This window comes from Ascoidea rubescens (genome assembly GCF_001661345.1).
Source record: "Ascoidea rubescens DSM 1968 unplaced genomic scaffold ASCRUscaffold_19, whole genome shotgun sequence".
Lineage (NCBI taxonomy): Eukaryota > Fungi > Ascomycota > Saccharomycetes > Ascoideales > Ascoideaceae > Ascoidea > Ascoidea rubescens.
Genome location: NW_017962931.1, coordinates 263,355 through 283,890, shown reverse-complemented (window position 1 = coordinate 283,890; position 20,536 = coordinate 263,355). Strand labels below are relative to the sequence as shown.

The 20,536-nt window shown below is 33.8% G+C and overlaps 10 protein-coding genes across 10 annotated transcripts; 6 read left to right on the top strand and 4 right to left on the bottom strand.

Annotated features, from left to right (window-relative positions):
- Positions 1-625: 625 nt before the first annotated feature.
- On the top strand, positions 626-1,333 carry JAC1 (J-type chaperone JAC1; the record flags this gene model as incomplete). The annotated part of the gene is made up of 2 exons (XM_020189841.2): positions 626-803; positions 861-1,333. Coding segments are annotated over 2 exons (651 nt in total), but the record flags the coding sequence as incomplete, so codon positions are not given.
- Positions 1,334-2,300: 967 nt separating this feature from the next.
- On the top strand, positions 2,301-3,251 carry KAR4 (Kar4p; the record flags this gene model as incomplete). Its single annotated transcript, XM_020189918.2, has 2 exons — positions 2,301-2,916; positions 2,983-3,251. Coding segments are annotated over 2 exons (885 nt in total), but the record flags the coding sequence as incomplete, so codon positions are not given.
- Positions 3,252-3,373: 122 nt separating this feature from the next.
- On the top strand, positions 3,374-4,346 carry ASCRUDRAFT_122809 (WW domain-containing protein). Its single transcript, XM_020188909.1, has 2 exons — positions 3,374-3,676; positions 3,741-4,346. Exons 1-2 carry the CDS (start codon positions 3,606-3,608, stop codon positions 4,186-4,188), a joined length of 519 nt encoding a protein of 172 aa, XP_020044669.1. The 5' UTR covers positions 3,374-3,605; the 3' UTR covers positions 4,189-4,346.
- A 210-nt stretch (positions 4,347-4,556) lies between these two features.
- On the bottom strand, positions 4,557-7,892 carry RQC2 (Rqc2p; the record flags this gene model as incomplete). Its single annotated transcript, XM_020189980.1, has 3 exons — positions 4,557-4,745; positions 4,779-5,450; positions 5,517-7,892. Coding segments are annotated over 3 exons (3,237 nt in total), but the record flags the coding sequence as incomplete, so codon positions are not given.
- Positions 7,893-9,294: 1,402 nt separating this feature from the next.
- Positions 9,295-11,679, top strand: CDC4 (SCF ubiquitin ligase complex subunit CDC4; the record flags this gene model as incomplete). Its single annotated transcript, XM_020190949.1, has 2 exons — positions 9,295-10,687; positions 10,991-11,679. 2 exons carry the CDS (start codon positions 9,295-9,297, stop codon positions 11,677-11,679), a joined length of 2,082 nt encoding a protein of 693 aa, XP_020044667.1.
- Positions 11,680-12,260: 581 nt separating this feature from the next.
- On the top strand, positions 12,261-12,545 carry COX23 (Cox23p; the record flags this gene model as incomplete). The annotated part of the gene is made up of 1 exon (XM_020189880.1): positions 12,261-12,545. A coding segment is annotated over one exon (285 nt), but the record flags the coding sequence as incomplete, so codon positions are not given.
- Positions 12,546-12,912: 367 nt separating this feature from the next.
- Positions 12,913-13,482, bottom strand: ASCRUDRAFT_72765 (FKBP-type peptidyl-prolyl cis-trans isomerase; the record flags this gene model as incomplete). The annotated part of the gene is made up of 1 exon (XM_020192112.1): positions 12,913-13,482. The coding sequence occupies one exon, from the start codon at positions 13,480-13,482 to the stop codon at positions 12,913-12,915; it is 570 nt and encodes a 189-aa protein (XP_020044665.1).
- A 360-nt stretch (positions 13,483-13,842) lies between these two features.
- Positions 13,843-14,292, bottom strand: ASCRUDRAFT_78040 (FKBP-type peptidyl-prolyl cis-trans isomerase; the record flags this gene model as incomplete). Its single annotated transcript, XM_020194113.1, has 1 exon — positions 13,843-14,292. A coding segment is annotated over one exon (332 nt), but the record flags the coding sequence as incomplete, so codon positions are not given.
- Positions 14,293-14,587: 295 nt separating this feature from the next.
- Positions 14,588-16,486, top strand: TOM71 (protein channel TOM71; the record flags this gene model as incomplete). Its single annotated transcript, XM_020190938.1, has 2 exons — positions 14,588-14,761; positions 14,813-16,486. 2 exons carry the CDS (start codon positions 14,588-14,590, stop codon positions 16,484-16,486), a joined length of 1,848 nt encoding a protein of 615 aa, XP_020044663.1.
- Positions 16,487-17,201: 715 nt separating this feature from the next.
- On the bottom strand, positions 17,202-20,348 carry ASCRUDRAFT_72762 (uncharacterized protein; the record flags this gene model as incomplete). The annotated part of the gene is made up of 1 exon (XM_020192111.1): positions 17,202-20,348. One exon carries the CDS (start codon positions 20,346-20,348, stop codon positions 17,202-17,204), a length of 3,147 nt encoding a protein of 1,048 aa, XP_020044662.1.
- Positions 20,349-20,536: the final 188 nt, after the last annotated feature.

Genomic DNA, 20,536 nt, shown 5'->3' with positions numbered 1-20,536 from the left:
TTTGGCAGGCATGGTTTTCTGGAAGAGAAACATAAAGCAAACCGAAAGAGCAGAACAAAAATGCAGATGTAAATATAGCAAAGAAACAAAAGCAGTCCAGAAGATAGCAAAAACAATAAAAACAACAGGCTATTGCAACCAAAACAAATAAAGAAGATCAAACAGACAGCAGATGGTGATGAGGAAAGGAATTGATGCAGATCAGCTAGGAAGCTGCGCAGATTGTGCTGACTGTGTAAGTTACGCACTATAGACGTGCATAAAATATCGTGCACGAATCACGGTGTACAATATAAGTTGCGTGCATAATTGCGTGGGCAACGCAACCTTCAAATTGGAGCTGCATCTGGAAGAGGGGTCTTCATTTGAAAACGGGGTCTGACTCAGCTGGAGCTGGCGGAGATTAGCCGAATCGGGAAGGCTTTTAACTTGCACCCAGCTCTGCTCAACACATATAAAGCCGTTTTTTTCTTGGTTTCCATCTCCAATTATTACTCAGCTTATTTTGCTTATTTTGCTTAATTTTTATTGCAAGATGTTTCCAACATACAACAGGATGTTAGCCTCTAGGCTTGTAATTCCACCAAGTTCATCTGTTTTGTTATTGAGACTGTCGATATTAAAGACAAGAATATCCAGGTGTTTGAGTATCAAGACTGGAAAAAATGAAAACTACTTCAAGATTTTTCCAAAGACTTTTCCCAAAGGTGGTTTGCCCAGTGACGAGTTTTTAATCAATTTACGGACTTTAAGAAACGAATATCTCAAATTACAATCGATCAACCACCCTGATATGTTGATTGGTTCAAATCAATTGAATTTAAGCAGCAATAGTGTTGAAAACCAGAAACTACTTCAAGATAAAATCGATGAGTTTTCATCGTTTGTGAATAAAGCATATTCGACTTTGAAATCACCACTAACTCGTTCACAGTATTTTTTGCTACTAAATAATATTGATTTGATAAATGATAAGGAAAACAAAAATACTAATACCAATAGCAATAGTGTCAATCTAGAGAAGATGAAAAACCTTGATTCATCAATTTTGATGGAAATATATGAGACTTGTGAAGAAATTGAAAATTGTGAAAATGAGAAGAACTTAAAAATACTAAATCAAAAAAATAATGGAAAAATTAAAAATTGTGAGCTGAAATTAAATGAACTATACTCAAGTTTCAATAGTTTAACTAGCTCACCCAACTCAACTGAAAGAAAAAGTCTATTAAAACAGATTATCAAAGAAACCATCAAATTAAAATATTGGTTTAATATTAAAAAGAATATTAAGGAGTGGGAACCTGGAAAAGAGGTTGTTATGAATCACTGAACACAGTAGAGATGAACTTAGTTTGTTTTTTTCCTTATGTACTATTGTTATTGCATTCCTTTTCCATTTTTTTTATACACCTGTCACTTTATTTTGTATTATAAAGATCTCTGGCTATTTATTGTAAACATACTTCTATATTTAATCAATATTCTATTCATCTACTACTAATTAATAGAAAAATCGTATTTTTGGACCTTTGTTTGATATTAAGTATGTAAAGTCACATGCTTATTGTATGACATAAACTCCAAAACAGTTTAATACTGGAAACACGTGTCAAATTAAGCTTTGATGTTGTTTTTATACGCGATGCCTTAGAAAGTGAAAGTTAAAATCCAATTTTTTATTCTTGTTTTTTCAGTTCGATTGAAGAATAAAAGGGATTAAGAAATTAACTCATTGAGTTATCAAGCTAATAAGAAACTGATTAGAAAAAATGGAAAACACTTTAAATAATAGTCATTTTGATTACCAACAATTGTTCAAGAATAACTATTATCAAGCCAATACTTCTAACCATTTCAATACTGGCCTATCCATGTATAAAAAATTTCCAATGAATAACAATAGTGGTGGCAATAATAACAAGAATAACAATAAAAACAACTCAAGATATAATAATAGCAATAACAATAACAATAACGATAACAATAACAACAACAATAATAATAATAATAATAATAATAATAATAATAATAATAATAATAATAATAATAACAGTGGCAGAAACAACAACATCAATAATAACGGTGGCACTAGAAATTCCAATAAGAATAACAATACTTCATACAATAATGCCGAATCCAATGGAAACTATAATCGCTTTAATGACAATAATAATAATGATGATCATAAAGATATTGATGTCAATAATGGCAACGATATAAATAGCATTATCAGTATCAATAATAGCAAATACAATAGAGCGGATTTTCAAAGTTATATATTAAAGAATCATCAGTATAATGATTATTCAAATAATTATATTCATTCTAATATTCAACCAATTAATTATGTTCGAAATATCAAAAATCCTGTTGAGGGATACCCTAAATTACAAAAATTGTTCAATTTGAAAAACCAGCAAATAAAAAATTTTCAAACCAAACCATATGGTTGCAGAATTGAACCATTGAAGATGGTATCAAAGCTAAATGAATGGATTAATATGCATAATTTATGCTTTGACGTTATAATGATTGGCTCATTATCAGAAAACCAGTTTTTAATTAATTTGATTAAAGAATTGCCGATTGATAAACTATGTTCAAAACCAGGGTTTTTATTTATTTGGGCATCAAATACAAAAATTAAAGAGTTGTCAGTTCTATTGAATGGGAATAATGGCAATGCATGGTCAAAAAAATTTAGAAGAAGCGAAGAATTGGTCTTTGTTCCAATTAATAAAAATTCGAAATTCTATCCTAAACTGGATGATTTATCTTTATTTGAAAGACAGCAATGGCATTGTTGGATGTGTATAACTGGTACCGTCAGAAGATCTGTTGATGGTCATTTAATTCATTGTAATGTTGATACAGATCTAAAAATAGAGAATCAAGACTTTAGAAAGATAACTGGTATTAATGATCTCAGCAATAATAATTACTCATCTTCAAATATTAACCCGTTATCAATCAGAGAAGATGAAATTGAAACGTGCATACCAACTCACTTGTACAAGGTAGCAGAAAACTTTAGTTCTGCTACAAGGCGACTCCACATCATCCCAGGGAGAGTAGGTTATAATTCTTCCGTTAAAGTAAGACCGGGATGGGTTATCATGAGTCCTGATATCCTATTGAACAATTTTAATCCAGAGGAATACAAGCGACAAATCGACAGCTTGGGGTCAAATCTCCCACAAGATGAGGAGATAGAGAATCTACGACCCAAAACTCCCTTGCAGAAATAGGCTGTTATCCAGAAGATATGTAACCTCATCTGAGCCTTTACCAATCCATTAACAATGTAGCTACCAATATCCTTTTCATGCTAATGTTATCGCTATCCTTGCTCGTGGCATTTCACCATTGCACTTTCTGCTTTCATTCTAAATTTTGCACCGGACTCTGTTCTTCAAGACTCTGTTGAGCTCCCAATGGTGTTTGACCTATAGCAGAGCTTGTCCAACATCCTGCCTCTAAAACGTGTAAAACATAGAAGATACGATATATAGATTTGATAGGGCATGGAGGAACACAACGGCAATATATAAGGCATCTTTCACCAGCTAGTCTTGTTTCGTTCCTCAGCAACTTTTGTATTAATGGATTTTCAAAATAATGTTCCAAAGGTTCCTGAAGGCTGGAAAGCAGTTTGGGATGAAAAGTATTCGTGGTATGTCTCTTCTACTGGCCCTCCTCTTCTACTCTCTGCTCTACGTTACTAACACCCTTTAAAGCTACTTCTATGTGAACCTTGCTACCAATGTTTCTCAGTGGGATCGTCCCATTGAACCTCCAGTAGAGAGGTTTGCTAATACGGAAGACAGAGGCTTTAACCAAGGTGGCTATGGTGGTCAATATCAGCAAGGTGGCTATTCTACTGCTTACACTCAGCAACCCTATGTTCAACAACCCTATGTTCAACAACCCTATGGTTATCAACAGCAACCCTATGGTTATCAACAGCAACCCTATGGTTATCAACAGCAACCCTATGGAGCTTTTCCTCCCCAAGCTGGTTATGGGGGATACCAGCAACCTGTCTACCAACAGCAGGGAAAGAGTGGTGGTGGTTTGGGCACTGCTGGTGCTGCTGCCATCGGTTTAGGTGCTGGTTTGGTTGGTGGTGCCTTAATTTATGACGCTCTTGATGATAGTGACAATGCTGGTGGTGGCGATGATTAGTTTAATTCCACCTAGATTTTATGTTTTATTTTTATCATTTTTGTGTTAGTTTTTCGGCTGCATTTTATCTTTGTTTTCTTAGTTTTTTCTTTCTATTTGTCAAATAATATCTTCTATTTAAATTTTGGGTTTTTGTATTTACCTGTTTCTCGTCGCTGAAACCAGCATTGAACCTTATCTGTCAAATTTAATTAGCTGGACTTAAGTTTGGTTTCGGGCTATACAAGCGAACATCTTGAAAACCGAACGAACATTTTGAAGACTGAACGAACGTTTTTCAATACAAACAGAGGCCTAAGTCAAACTATACAATAAATGTTATTTCTTATATTTCTTCACTTTAATTTCACTGCTCACTACTTTCCTTTTTTGAAATTGGAGTTTTTTTTGAAACCCCCTTTTTTATTTCCCTTTTTATTTCCAGAATTTTCTGAAGAAATCCCTGCTTTTAGTTTTCTCACAGTAAAACCTATTGTTATATCCCCAGATTTTTGCATTTTAATGATTTCATGTTCTTTTATTAAATCAACATCAAAATCAGTATCACTGTTACCGCTCTCAATAACATTTCCATTTTCATCATTTTCAACTTTATTGATTGGTCGATTCTCAAAATAATGCAATATTTCGTTCATCGATTTTCCAACTTTATTGGATCCTGGCGCAATCTTGACTTTATACTTGAATTTGTTTACGGCAGACCATGGTCCAAAATGAGGAACACAATCAAGAATCTTATAATCAGTTGAGTTGACCTTTGGAACAAGAGAATCAAATATTTCCAAATGATTTGGAATATTATCTTCTTGCTCATCATCCTCATCATTATTATCATTTTCATTTTCGGTAACCCTACCATTATTGTTATTATTATTTTCCAATTTAACTCTATATTTTTCCTTTATAATCTCTTCCTGTTTTTGCTTTCTCAATTCTTTATTAGCTGCTTCGACCTCAGGGGAAGGTTTTATATTTTCAGTTTTGGAATTAGATTCATTTGTGTCCAAATCTTTTATCACACCTAATGCCTTTAATCTTAACGTTCTTTCTTCATCATCTTGATCAGCATACTTATTACTGAGTTTTTTTAATTTTCCCTTTTTACCTCTCACAGTTTTGTTTATTGAGGTTTTCGGATATTTTGATGAGCTATCGCTTTTTTTGGTTTGTTTATCCAGCTTGCCAACTTGAATTGATTCAATTGATTCAGTCATATCTTTAATTTCTTCTTCTTTACCATTATTTTGTTTTATACTATTTTCCTCTAATTCTTTTGTCTTTTCAGATCCATTTTTATTTTGTGTTTTTCTTTCGTTTTTCTTACCAACTTTATCTTTATTTTGTTGTTGGGTCAAATACAATTTTTCATTTTCTTTATAATCAGAAATTTCCTTAACAATTTCAAGTCCGTATTTTTCTTCTCTTTCAACTCTAGCTTTTTTAAAAAAATCTGTACCCTTTTCATCAATTAACCATAATAATGAAAAACTCATTACCAATTGACCCGCAGGAGGTAAATAAACTTTATTGGAATCTCCACCTTTTACAATAAAGTGTCCTGGTCTTAATAAACTTCCATCATAATCATCTCTTTTGTCAATATAAGTGCCTTTACACCACCAAGCAGAAGTACTGATCTTATTATCCCAAGCCTTTGTAGATGAAAGAGAAAATTGGCCAGCTTGTTGTAAAGTTGTCGGTGAAACCTCTCTTTCTTTAAAAGGATTTTTAATAAATACTTTCAAAGAATTATCAAAATCAGATGAAACAAAATAATCATATTTGGAGTTGAAATATTTATAGTAAACCATGTCTGTTTGAAGAGCATCTTTTCCGGAAATACAGAGATAATTTTCAGACGATATAAACCAATAAAATTTTTCAAACCAATATTTGGGACGAATTTTTTTGATCAATAAGTTTGAATCATCGTGAGCCTTTAAACTTGATTTAATTTTGCGAGAAGCGTTTTTAATTGCTAAGGATGAACTTTTGCTAGTTTTTTCCTTTTTAATGATCAAATCTTTCTTTGTTGAGAAGTATGTTGTGGAGTTAGCAAAGGCAGAAAGAGACAAATCGATAGTGACGGTCAAATATTGTTTTTCTTTGAACTTTGAACTTTTATGAATATCGGAATTGATATCGGAATTGATATCGGAATCAACATCGGAATCAACGTCTGAATCAACATCTGAATCGACACCTGAGTTTGAATTTAATAAGTCATTTTGATTATCTTGATCATCATCATTTACTAAGGGTAACTTTAGATCGATTTTATTTTCGAGTAAATTTAAGGAAGTGATAATAAGGGCGATTGGGTTATTTTTCTTTTTCTCTAGATCAATTAGATTGTTGATGTTTTCCCAATTCATGGCTTGGTTTAAGAGAGAGTTTATAATGTTGATTGCATTTTCAACATAAGAAGAGTAAAAAATGATTGATTCAGCTTTTTTTTTATTTAATAGGGCCTTTGATTCTAGCTGTGATATCTTTGATTGATTTTCGTTCTTTACGTATGATAATTTTTTCTCCAATTGATCTTTGTGAGATTGAATTTTAAGAGAGTTTTTAATCAAATCTGATTGAGAGTAGAAAAAGTCTATAGTTTTGTTGTAGCCGGTTATTTTTTTTAATTTATAGATTTCCACGGGGGCTTTTAGGATTGGTTTATAAGGATGGTAGCTTTCGTATGTATATTTTGGGTTATTAATGTCGTTATCGTTATCGTTATCGATATCATTGTCGTTGTCATTATTGTCATTGTTATGATTGTCATTATCATTGTTAGTAGGTTTATAGAATTTATTTTTTCTCATAACGATATAGCCATCAACTTGATTTGAAGTAGTCAAGTTTTGGAATTCAATTTCGGAAAAATTTAATAAATCAGTTAGAACTTGCAAAGAATTCGGATTCAAGAACTCTAAAAAGGAAGAAGAAGGGTTTAAGCTGAATTGATGAAAGTTTTTCAGTAGTAAATCAGACGAAAGATACGAGAACTTTAAGAAACATAATTTATGAATAGATAGAGGTTTGATTTTCTTTTGAGTGGTGGCATCAGCGTTTACGAGAAGATCAGACTCAGCATTTTCTTTGATGACTTGATAGTTATGTTTTTCCTCATTTAACCAAGACAAGATTTGATCTTTTGTATGAACAATTGAACTTGAATTTGGATTTGAATTCAAATCAGATTTGTTATTTGGAGTGTCTTGGGCAAATAAGGAATTATCAAACATTTTGTAATACTCACCAACAGCATATTTGTCGCTGTTTCTCTTTTCATCGACCAATCTTTGTAAAGCTAGGATTTTTTGATTGGCGTCAAGAAGAACGATATTACCAGCAGAAAAGAATTCTAGGACCAAGTAGAAGATACCAGAGGAAAACTCCAAGACGATGATTCTGTCGTTGCCAATTTGCTTCAAGTTTGTCAATCTCTTTGACTTGATGTGCTTTCGCAATTTGGCGACAAAGTTGGAGGGCTCAGGAGAGACCTGTCTCTGGAAGTCAGTCAAGTAGATCTTCAAGCCTGAATCAAGCACCAACGCCTTCTTGGAGTCAGGAACAGCAAATTTCAAGGTGTAGATTCTGGAGGAGTTGTACAAGTTGTAGATGTTCTGGAGCCTGTAGCTAACAAGAGCAGTGACAAGCTCGCCAGCGAGGATCTTGACGTCCAAGGCAGTGATTCTCTGTTTCATGGGAGGAGGATTGGAGGCAACTCAGGAAGCAGAAACAGCACAAGAAACAGAAGTAGCAACTTCGCCGTCGTCCCAGCGCCACCGAGCCCGCGCCCCGGCGGTGATTTCGCCGCCCGCGCTCTTCTGGCTGGTTCTTCCTGTGCTTCTTGTGCTGTTTGTGCTGTTTCTGCTTCGTCCCTTCTTAGAGTCTTCAACCCAGCCCATGTCGAACCCCAGCTCCTCCAGTGCCTCCTCCAACGACGCAGCCTTCCTCGGTGTGTTTGCTGAAAACGCTCCCCAGTCCTTTCCCTTGCTCGCTGCCCACACTCCGTACCCGGGTCCTGAGTCCTCTGCTTCCAGTCGTGAGTGTGCTGCTGGCATCGACGACAGAGCCCACCATGTCGAGATGGAGCCAGGCAATCCTTCCTTCTTTTGCAGCAGAGATCGTGCTCATGACACTGCCAAAGTCATAAACGACCGTCGCTATCTTGAAGCTGTTCCCCAAGACCAGATGAAACACTTCCAAACCACTGAAAATACCAGCAGAATCAGCAGTTCTAACCATATCAATACCAATAACATGGATACCACCACCAATACTGACCCAGCTGATCGTACCACCCCTGATACTAACCAAAATTCTGGCACAAATATTGACAACAAAAATAAAAAAAGAAAGACTATAAAAGACTTCTCTGGCTTTTCTCAAGCCAACAATTACATCAACTGTGTTCGTATACATAAGAACAGTGATCAAACTGATGAGCAAATTGATAACAACAATAATAATACCAACAACAACGAAACAAAAGTTCAAAAAAATAAAATAATCAACAGTTTTATATCTTTCAACTCTCAAGACCAACCTCTTTCTCAAAATTCCTTTAATCTAAATAACTCAAGAAAAAGAAATGCTGACGATATCTTGATTTCATCTTTATCTTCTAATTTCTTGAAAAATAATTTCATTCCAAATAGTATTAATTTGAATAACCTAAATTATTCAAAATATCTGCATTTCAATTTCGAAAATAACTCCTCTTTATTAAGTAATATTAATAATAATATTAGCATGTATATTACTAAAGCAAATGATGATAATGTCAATAGCAATGTCAATAATAACGTCAATAATAATGTTAATAATAATGTTAATAATGTTAATAATAATAACAATAACAATAACAATAACAATAATAAAAATAATAACACCAACAATAACACTAATAATAACACCAATAATGAAACTAGAAATAGTAGTTTCAATTATAATACCAAAAATATAAACAACAACAATATAAACAACAACAATATTCTTAAAAATGTCAATGACTACAATAGTTATAACGATTACAGCACTTTCAATACTTTCAGTGGCTACACAAATTTTCACGACTATAATAACATAGACAATATCAATCATATGAGCTCTCTAAATAACATACGTAACATACGTAACATTAATATAAACAATTTAAACAGCTTAAACAATGAAAATGATCTCAACCACCAAGACATTTATCCCTCCTCAAAAAGAAGGTTGATCTTCACTGAATTGGACTCAAAATTATTGACTTCATCCACAGGCATAGTCAACAACGCTCCATCAAGTGCTTCGACAGCCCAACAACATCCAACTGCTATTTTGCCTTTGGAACCGGTTTTGAACAGAAACTTGAATGAAGAAGCTGATATCCAAGCTGCTTTGCCTTCTCCTTCCGCTTCCCCAATTCAATCCACTCAAGATGATGAAGATGACGAAGATGACGATGACGAGCCTCTTGATTTCACATCACTCGTACAGTCTCTCTCGGCTACAAAATCCCCAAACGAAATCATGGACAGCGTATCCATTTTATCTTCAAACTTATCCAAAAAATTCAAAAACAAATTGGTTTTCAATCTACTCAAAACTTTAGATCGCTCAAATCTATCTGCTCTTTGCGGCCTAATAAAAGACAGCTTAAAATTCGATATATTATCAAACTTGCCTTCAAATGTTTGCCATAAAATTTTCAGTTTTTTAGATCACAAGTCTCTTTGTAAAGCTCAATTTGTTTGCAAGCGCTGGTGCATCCTAATCAATACCGATGAAAGAGTCTGGAAAAATTTACTATTTTCTGACCGATTAATTACAAATATTAAAGAAATTAAACCGGATCTTAAACACAACAAAAATGCTTTTGTATCCAAATGGTGCTCAATTAATGTCAATAAAATATACAAGGATCTCAAATCAGATCCCAGAAATCCAGATTTCCAAATCAAATATGAAATGTTTAAACCTAACATATACAAATTAATCTACAAAAAAAGAAAACTAATTAATAATAACTGGTTGAATCCCAAGTATAAACCAAAAAGAATTACTGTGGAAAATAATGACTCAAATGTCGTAACTTGTTTACAGTTTGACAAAAATAAAATTATCACCGGAGCTGATAATAAATATATCAGAATTTATGATACAAATACCGGTAAATTAATTAAAACTTTGACTGGGCATGAAGGAGGTGTTTGGGCGCTACAATATATTAATAATACTTTAGTTAGTGGCTCAACAGATCGTACGGTAAGAATCTGGGATATTAAAAAGGGAAAGTGCATTCATGTTTTAAGAGGACATACTTCAACTGTTAGGTGTCTTGATATAATTAAACCTAGACCCGATGGGTTTAATGACAGAAGAGAACCGGTTTTTTATCCAAAGAGATACATGCTAATAACCGGCTCAAGAGACTGTAATTTGAATGTTTGGAACTTACCATTAGCTCCAGATTATGATAAACATGGAAACATCAAAAAAAGAGGAAAGGGTAGAAAAATGAAAAATAATTATAAAAACAAAATAGTAATTAAGAAAGAAGAAGATGAAGACGAATTTGTAAATTTTAAAATAGAAGATGAAGATGAAGACACAAATGAAAGAAACAAAAACCGCCATGGTAATATTCAAAACAAATATGATGACGATTATATAATTAAAAATGAAGAAGATAATGAAGGAGAAGAAGGAGGCGACGACGATGATGATGATGATGATGATGAGGACGACGACGATGATGATGATGATGACGAAGGTGACGAAGAAGATTTTTTCTATGACTATTTAAATGAAGAGGACATTCAAAGCGAGTTCATGGCTTCCAGCAATAGAAGCAGTATGAGCCCATATTTTGTTTGTTCATTAAAGGGACATGAAGGGTCTGTGAGATCTATTTCGTCTTATGGTAGAATAATTGTGTCTGGGTCTTATGATAATACAGTTAGAGTCTGGGACTCCAAAACACTAAAGTGTAAGTATGTTTTAAGTGGGCATCATGATAGAATTTATTCCACGGCGATTGATCATAAAAGGAACAGGTGTTTATCAGGATCTATGGATTTTTCAGTTAAAATTTGGGATTTAAGTAATGGATCGTTATTGAAAACGTTGATTGGACATACCTCATTAGTTGGATTGTTAAATCTTTCTCAGGATTACTTGGTTAGTGCAGCAGCTGACTCGACATTGAGACTATGGTCACAGAAGACATATAAATTGATTGATGTGCTAGAGGGACATCAGGCGGCGATTACATGTTTTCAAAGTGATGATACAAGAATTGTTTCTGGATCGAACAATCTAGTGTTGTGGAATGCTACAAATGGCAGTAAAGTTCGAGAATTGTTAGGAGACACTCAAGGAGTTTGGCAAGTCAAATTTGATTATAAGATGTGTGTTGCAGCTGTACAAAGAAGATCGGAGACATCAGACAAAACATATATTGAGATCTTGAGATTTGATCGATTTGATCGATTTGATTGATTTAATTGATCCAGTAAATGAATGAATGAATGAATGAATGAATGAGTAAGTGAGTAAGTGAGTAAATGAGTTAAAAAAATGAAAATGATTTTAATAGATTCTTATATTTTGTTTTAGTTCTTGAGTAATTTTAATTAATTTATTTATTTTGATTCTTTTTTATTCTATTATGATATCCTGAATTATTATTTTATATTTTATATTATTTTATACTATTTTATACTATTTTACAGCATTTTACAGCATTTTACGGTAAAATATGAAATGGATGTGGTTGTGTTTTGTATATAGTCGATGGGGGCGATCATGTGAAAAAAAGTTAAATTGAAGATGAATAATGACTGAGATAAAACTGTATATTCGAAGCAATTGTGATTTATTTTAGTAGTCTTGAAATTGAAAAGGTTGTATACAAAGACCAATCGTATAAATAGTGTGAAAAAATGTCTGGTGAGAATAAAAAGAATAAAGAGAATAAGGATAATAAGGATAATGGGCATAATTATGGCCAGGAATATAAGGAAATTAGTAAAACAATTGAAAAAGAGAGACTTCAAAAGGAATTAATTCAAGCCGATCCTACAATTGAAACAGATAAAAGTAAAGTTGATTTTACTAAAGGAAAAGGAATTAGTGACTTTAAATTTTATCCAGATAATCCTACGAATGAAATACACAGGTTGAAATTTTTAGCCAAAGAGCCATCGAGATACTATGATCCATGTTCTGAAAGCAGTAAGATGTCGATAAATTGTTTACAAGAGACAAACTATGATAGAGAAATATGCCAGGAGTATATAGATGCGTACAAGGAGTGTAAAAGAGCATGGACACATAAGATGAAGCAGGATAAGTTTAATGGAAGATCGTGGTGATTAAAGAGAGAAAAAAACAACAGATATTGTAAATATTAAAAATAGGTTTAACTTGTTAATATTATAAATATTATGAATTTTATAAAATACACTACAAAAATTAAAAAAAAACAAAAAAACGAGTAAAAACGCTTATTAGAACAAAGAGATGAAAAATAACAAAAAAAAAATGATATTTGATATAATATACGATGATATAATACGGAATAGTATGATTTACTATGATATAATAAGAGATAATAAGAGATAATAGAAGACAATAAGAGATAATAAGAGATAATAGGAGACTGAATAAAAGTAAAATGATTAGTGATTGCAGTAAATTTCAGTAAATTATGATTAGGAATCAGTGTGATAGTTATAATTGGAAAACCGTTTTTTTTGAGATATAATTATAATTATCATTATGAATGTCATTGCAATTATTGTTGTCAAGATTATAGGAGATATTTATTAACTCAATATCGAATATCAAATTTTTATTTGGTGGGATATAACCAGGAAAACCCTTTTCACCATAAGCTAATTGATTTGGGATAAAGATTCTGATTTTTTCATGCAAACTTAGAGTTGGAATAATTAATTCCCAGGCTTTAATAACATAGTTGGAACCGATTTTGTATGAAAATGGCTGATTTCTGTCAAAGGACGAATCGAATTTTTTGCCATTTGTAAAATAACCGGTGTAGTTTATTTGAACAATTGAGTCCTTTGTTGGAAAATGCTTATTGTCGCCGGGATGAATTCTCTCTATTTGAATCAACTTGATCAACTCATCGTCAGTCTTATTATCAATGTCTATTTTGGTATTATTATTGTCAAGCGGTTGGGAGAGAGTTTTCTTATCAGTATGAACACTGCCATGAAGACCAGCATTGCAAACTGAGATAGTAGTATAGGAAGGTAAGACAACGACTTCGGTAACCATTTTTAGTAGCTAATAAGTAAGACAAATACAACAAAACAGGATAATACAAAGGAAAGAAGAAAGAAGAAAAGAAATGAGCAGCCTTTATAAATGACAACGAAATAAAAATAAACTGTTATCTATCATCATATTCACATTTTATGGAGAAATCCCACAGAGGCAGCAATCTGCATTTGTATGTACATTACCGCACTTATTCGATGCATCATACAACCTTGTTTTGCTTCCGGAGTCCGTAAGTAGAGTGCCAACGATGACTAAGCATTCTTGCGATGCGCACGCGAGGTACTGGAAGCGTATATGCGAGCACATAGCTACGAGAAGGCAACAGAAGAGATGAGAGTGTGTATTTTGTATTTAGTAAATTGTAAATTGTAAATTGTCAACTGAGCTGTGAATGTTGTAGATGAGATAGTTCCGTGTATATAGGAGTGTGGGCAGATAAACCAGCAAATGAGAGCTCGATTGAGCGAACTGTTTAGTCGATGGCCAATAATTCAACTTCGAAAATCAATGTAGCATTTTGGGGAATCAAACCAGGAAAACCATTTTTGCCATAGCCCAACTCACCTGGAATCGTCAATTTGGCCTTTTCACCAAGACTTAGCTGAGGGATACCCTGGTCCCATCCCTGGATGACTTGACCGATACCAATAACACATTGAAATGGTTTGCCACGCTTGATGGAGGAATCGAACTGCTTGCCGTTGGTTAAGGTGCCAGTGTAGTGAATGGTCACAGTGGAGCCGACTTTAGGAAAGGTTTTGCCGTCGCCAGGAGCGAGTCTTTCAATCTGTAAGGAAGTCATTCTTCTGAAGCTTTTGATCAATAGTCTGGGGTCGATGGGTTTTTTCATGAGCACAAACCCAGCAGAAGAAGAAGAAGGAAAAGAATCTGAACTTAACCTCAGCACAACCATTAGAGCACGTGACTGACACGTGATACAGTGCCTAGCAAAACACGCCCATGAAAATTTTTAACTCACCTGCATTCAGAGAGCAGTTATCAGTGGCTCTCACTTTGATTCAGTCTGTTCTATCTGTTCTCTCTAGTTTCTTCTGGTCGAACTGGCTGACATATCTCTTCCCACTCTCTTCACGTAGAAATGGCCCCAATAATAACTGACGCTCCCCATTCTTCTTCCCTATGGGACAAGACATCTGATTTCATCTCCAGAAACAAAACCGCCATTGCTCTAACCGCCCTAGTTGCTACCGGTGCCACAGGCGCTTATATCTACTACAATTCTCCTTCTTCTTCTTCTGCTTCTGACAAAGATGTGCCTCCATCTACTCCCTTGAGCAAGTCTGCTAAAAAGAACAAAAAAAAGAAGGCTAAAAAGAAATCCTCAAAGAAATCCGCTGAAAATAATCTCTCAAACAACAACTCAGAAGCTGGTGATTTAGCTTCTTCGGATTTGTCCTACCCTGTTGACAAAAAAAATCTTCCTAATTTGACTGAAGAATTTATCGCCTCTCTATCCGATGAATCAAAAATAAAATACTCTCTTAAATTAAAAGAAGAAGGTAACACTAAATTCTCCTCAAAGGACTATGAAACCGCAATTATGTTCTACACAAATGCTCTCAAATTAAAAGAAGACCCTGTTTACTATTCAAATAGATCTGCTTGTTATTCAGGTTTGGATCAAAATGAAAAAGTCATTGAAGATACAACAAAGGCCCTTGAATTAAAACCGGATTACTCTAAATGCTTACTAAGACGTGCTATAGCCTACGAAAAATTATCCCAATTCCCCGAAGCAATGTACGACTTGACCGCCTTGACCATCTATGACGGCTTTCAAAATAAGTCCGTTGAACCAATTTTAGAGAGAATCTTAAAAAAGCACTCAACTAAGATAGTCCAAAATAATCTTAAAAACAGAGTTCCATCTTTACCAACTGCTTCCTCAATTTGTTCCTTCTTTGGCGCTTTCAAAAAAGATGATCCAATCGTCTTATCTCAAGATGATACCGACTCCAAAAATGGTCTTTACTACCTCTCTGAAGCCTTGAATAATTTAGATAAAAGCACAATGGAATCCTATGAATTGGCTGACTCCTATTTCAGTCAAGCAGTTAATGCTTTCAAAGACGTAACAATCTCTTCTTCTGATGCCGACAAAGCAAATACAGCTGTCGCTTTAGAGTATTTAGCTGCAATGAAATTCTTGAAAAATGAGCCCACCGATTCTTTAATCGATTTAGATAAGGCCTTATCTTTACAACCAAGATCCAAAACTTTTGTTCTCAAATCTCTTATAGCTGCTGATAAAGCTGATTTTGAAGAAGCTAACTCAAACTTCAAAAAGGCTCTTGAATTGGACGACAAAAATCCTGACATCTTTTACCACAAGGGTCAAATGCATTATCTAACCGGTGAATTATCTTTGGCTGAAACTCAATTCAAAAAGGCAAAAGAATTAAACCCTTCAAACCTTTATGCTCACATTCAATTAGCTTGTATTGCTTACAGAAATGGTAGCATCGATTCCGCTGAAAAACAATTTTCTCAAGCAAAACAAAAATTCCCCGACTCTCCAGAAATTCCAAACTACTACGGTGAAATCTTAGCTGATAGAGGAAAAAGTCCTGAAGCTATAAAACAATTTGATTTATCTTCCGAGCTACAAAAAAAATCCTCTCAATTCTCCGTTGGTGCCGTTCCTTTAATTAATAAAGCAACTTTAGTATCAAGAGAAGGCTTGCCTGAAAGCATCAATAAAGCAGCTGAAATCTTACAAGAAGCTTGCGACTTGGATCCAAAATCTGAATTGGCTAGAATCACTTTAGCCCAAATTAGATTACAGCAAAATAAAGTCGAAGATGCAATCAAATTATTTGAAGAAAGTTCAGATTTAGCTAGAGGTTTTGAGGAAAAAGTTCAGGCTACTTCTTTTGCCGAAGCTTCAAAAATGCAACTCAAAATTAAAGAAAATCCCATTTTATCTGCAAAAGTTCAGCAAATGTTGGATTCCCTTACCGGTGAAGCTCCACAATAATAAAAATATCAGATTAAATTTAAAAAAGAATTTAATTAAGTTCTTATCTTTGTTTTTTTTCTTCTTTTACTATCTTGTTTTTGTTTTTTACGTTATATTATTTCAATTTAAAAAGCAATTATCACAAGAACAAAAAATTAAAAATTAATATTTGAAAAATAAGATTTAAAAATTGAAAATTAAAAAACAAAAAACAGACAGTTATTAATTACAAAAGTTTTGACATCATCCACTAGTTTTTTTTATATTATTATTTTCAGTGTCTCTTTAAAAGATTTCCCAAAAATATTATTTTGTGTTGATGCTTTTTTTAGTCTTTTGCTATTATTCTATGTATGCTTAAATAAGTCAGATTTATACTTTCAAGAATAAGAAAAAAAAGATAACTAATGATTTTTAATTTATAATAATGTTTTGATGGAATATCTTTTCTTTTATTTATTTCGTTTTTTTCATGTTTTTTGTTCATTGATTTTTTTTGTCAATTATTTTTTATTTAGTGGCTAAAATTGGTCTTTTTTTTTCATTTTTATTTTTCAAAAAGGTCGATCTCTCACATTCATATTTTATGACTTTTATATGTTATTTATATGTAACTTGACATGTATATACAAAAACTTATAAGTAATGTATGAATTATATTTATTTTAAAATTTAGTTCTTATATCAAAAATATAGATTAGGTTTAGGTGTGTTTTGATTGAAATGATAGAAATTAACATTGAATATAAATCTCTCCCTTATTCGACTGAGGCTCATCAGTTACAATCAAAGTTGGCAAAACAACTTTGTATTTTAAATCAAAAACTTTCAAAGTAGGCAATCTTAACCAACCTTTTCGTAGAGGAATAGCTGTGAATATTAATTCTTGTCTTGTAAATGGTAATAGGATTAGTTGTGAGATTTTCTTATTGCTGCCGGTTATTGTGAAATTACTGTTTTCTTTAATTTCAACAAAAAACGAAAATATGCGTGAAGTTGGGTTTTCAAGATAATATTTCAAGGTCAAAAAATTTGAATCCTTTATAAGTTTTGTTTCTAAAAGAACTCTTGGGTCTGCTAGAGGTAAATTCAAGGGCCAACTTTTGGATTTAGTTTCATTAACAGTTTTTGAATTCTTTCTACGCCATTTAAGACTGAAATTAACTTCAATTGGTATATGGCGATGTGGCTTTTCGTTTTTGATTCTTGTTGTAAATAGATTTGTAAAGGTATTAGATGAATCAGGTTGTAATGTTTGAATAGGATATTGGATTTTATCATTTGATTGATATGGTTTTTTAGTTTCGTCAGTATAGGCATCATTATAAGCAGTTTCGTCAATAAGATTCTGACAAGAAAATTCGTCATCCTTTTTAGTTTTTACAATAAAATCTTCAGTTAGCAATTCAATATCCTCATTTCCATGATATTCTAGGCTAATTTTTCCACACCACATGCGAACTGGGATGGGAGTTGAATTTTTATTAATTGGATTAAGATTATCAAACAATATTGGACAAGGCATATCTTTGATTCGTATTCTAGGAAAGACGCCAAAGGAAATGTCAAAGACATTTACAATTGGAATCAGATAGGATAATTTGTCGTATACAAGGACATTTTGATGAATGTTAAGGATGTAGTAAGCAATGTCGATTTGAACGTTTAAAAAGCCGGATGGACCGATGGTATCTTTTAAATTGGGCACAGTGATGAACAAGTTGCTCGATGCGATTGAGCCAGTTTTAAGTTCCTGGTTGATTTTAATTTCCTGTATGTTATGAGATTTTGGGTTATTATCCCAATGGATCAGCAAGTTGTCTTCTTTAGAGTCGAGTGATGTTTTTGTTTGACTTTTATTTTCGTTTTCATTTTTGTTTTTGTTTTTGTTTTTCTTTTCATTTTCATTTTCATTTTCATTTTCATTTTCATTTTCATTTTCATTTTCGTTTTCATTGATTTGGTTATGCGTAGTATTATTATTAGATATATTTTTATCGGTATTGTTATCAATGGATACAAAAGCGGCAAATTCAATTTTGATGATTTCTTTGTCGTTGTTTAAAACTTGGATGTTTATTGGAAATAATTCATTTGTAAACGCTGTTTGGGGTTTGTTGACAGATACATTGACGTGTGGATGTCTTGGTATGATTTCAGTTATGAAAGGGTTTTGAGTTTTAATGAGATTATAGTTTTGAGTTTTGGTTGTTTTGGGAGAGGATTGTGGTTTTTTCCAAATGTAGTTTTTATTAAATTTTGATTGCAAGACTAGGGGGTAATCTATGGTGATGTCAAAGAGGTTGTTTTCGAGTAGTAAGATGATTGATTCACAAGAATGGATACCGATTTCTGAGACGATTTGGGAGATGTGGATAATTTTTTGGTGGGAGGAGTTGAAGTTTAGGTTGATATTTGCGGATATTGAGTTTGCGTTTTTTGTAAAATCTTCGGTTTTGATGTCGATGAAGTTTGAGGGAGGGGAATTTGAGTCGTTGATTAATAGGATTGTTGAGAAGGCGGAAGGTTTTGAAAAGTTGAGGGTTATTTTGGATAGGGTCCAAAGCGAAGTGAATAGAGGATTTATTAGGGATTTTAAGGCTAATTGGATATGAGAGGGCAAGCCGACGGAGGTTTTTGATTCTTTAAAGACAAAGGATAAATCGAGTAGTTTCAAGTTTTTAAAAGCGCCAGCAGAGATGTGTAATTTTATTTTATTATTTTGGGTATGTTGGACGTTGAAAAGAGGAGCAAGTTTGTTGTTTTGTAGTATAGAAGTTAAAGATTGGTGGATTTTTTTTGATTGAGACGATTGGTTAAAGTGAAAATCGTCGATGATAGATAGTTGTGTGAGGTATTGTGCGGCATCGTTGGGGTTATTTAAAAAGTAGGCAGATTGGAGTAGTCTGAATAGGATTGTGAGTAGGATGGTGTTGAAGTTGTTTTTTGAGAAAGTTGCTAAGGCTTGTTGGAAGAAGAAGGAGGAGTTTTTGTAATCTTTTGATAAGAAGTATTCCTCGGCTATTTGGAAGTTGATGTAGGCTATTGATCTGTTAAAGATGGAGTTTTTTTTGGTTTTGTTGTTTGTTGTTCTGGAGTAGGCATTTGCGGCGTTTTTGAGTAAGTTGATAAGGATGGGAGAGAGGATTATGTTTGATTCGTTAGGCTGTGATTTGATCAAGTATGGATCGAGAGTTGTAGGAATTGAGTTTGAGTTTGAGTTTGAGTTTGAGTTTGAGTTTGAGTTTGATTGTGAGAGTAGGGCGTGTTGTTTTTTCCTTAGGAAAGAGATTGAACGTAGATAGAGGTAGCCAGTCTGGGGCATCAAAGAGGATATCGATGAGTTGACAAGGATGTCGTCTCTATCATATAGATAAGGGACGTTAATTGGAAGAATCAGGGAGGGAATTATGTCAGTTAGTTGGGCGAGCCAGAGAAACTGAAGACTTAGCCAATTGAAGACCGAGGAAGATTGGGGGGAGATGTTGTGGGCCTTTAGGGTTGATATGACGGATTGGATGTGGTGGTTGAATTTTTTGTAGGCAATTGAGGGGGATTGGAGATAAAAGTACAATTTGACGACATTGATGGCAGTGATGTCTAGCAATTTGCGAACATGGAGCCATAGATGAGAGTTATCTTGAAAGTGGATGGTTTTGAGGAGGTTGATGAGGGCGTCGTAGGCAGACATGAAGTTTTTGACGGTGTTTTCGTTGTTCTGGCGTAGGTAGGAGATGAAGGATAGTTTGAGAAAGTATCTTGCGTCCCAGAGGAGGTTGGAGTAGGAATTGAGGGAGGAGGTCAAGAGGTCTTTTTCGTGCTGGGAGAGGAGGTCGAACAGCTGGAGCTGCTGGATTTTGTAGAGAGTGCCCCTGGTCATTTTCCTTCTGATTTTTCGTTCAACGGTGAGGTAAAAGTCGAAGACCCAGGGCTTGATGATGGCAATGATGTTGTCGGCAAAAGCAAGGACTTCATTCTGGGGCAAGGAAGGAAGGAAGAGGAGGCCATTTTTGGAGCTGAGGTTGGTGAGTTTGCGTAGGTTGGTGATTCTTGTGTCGAGTTCCGGGT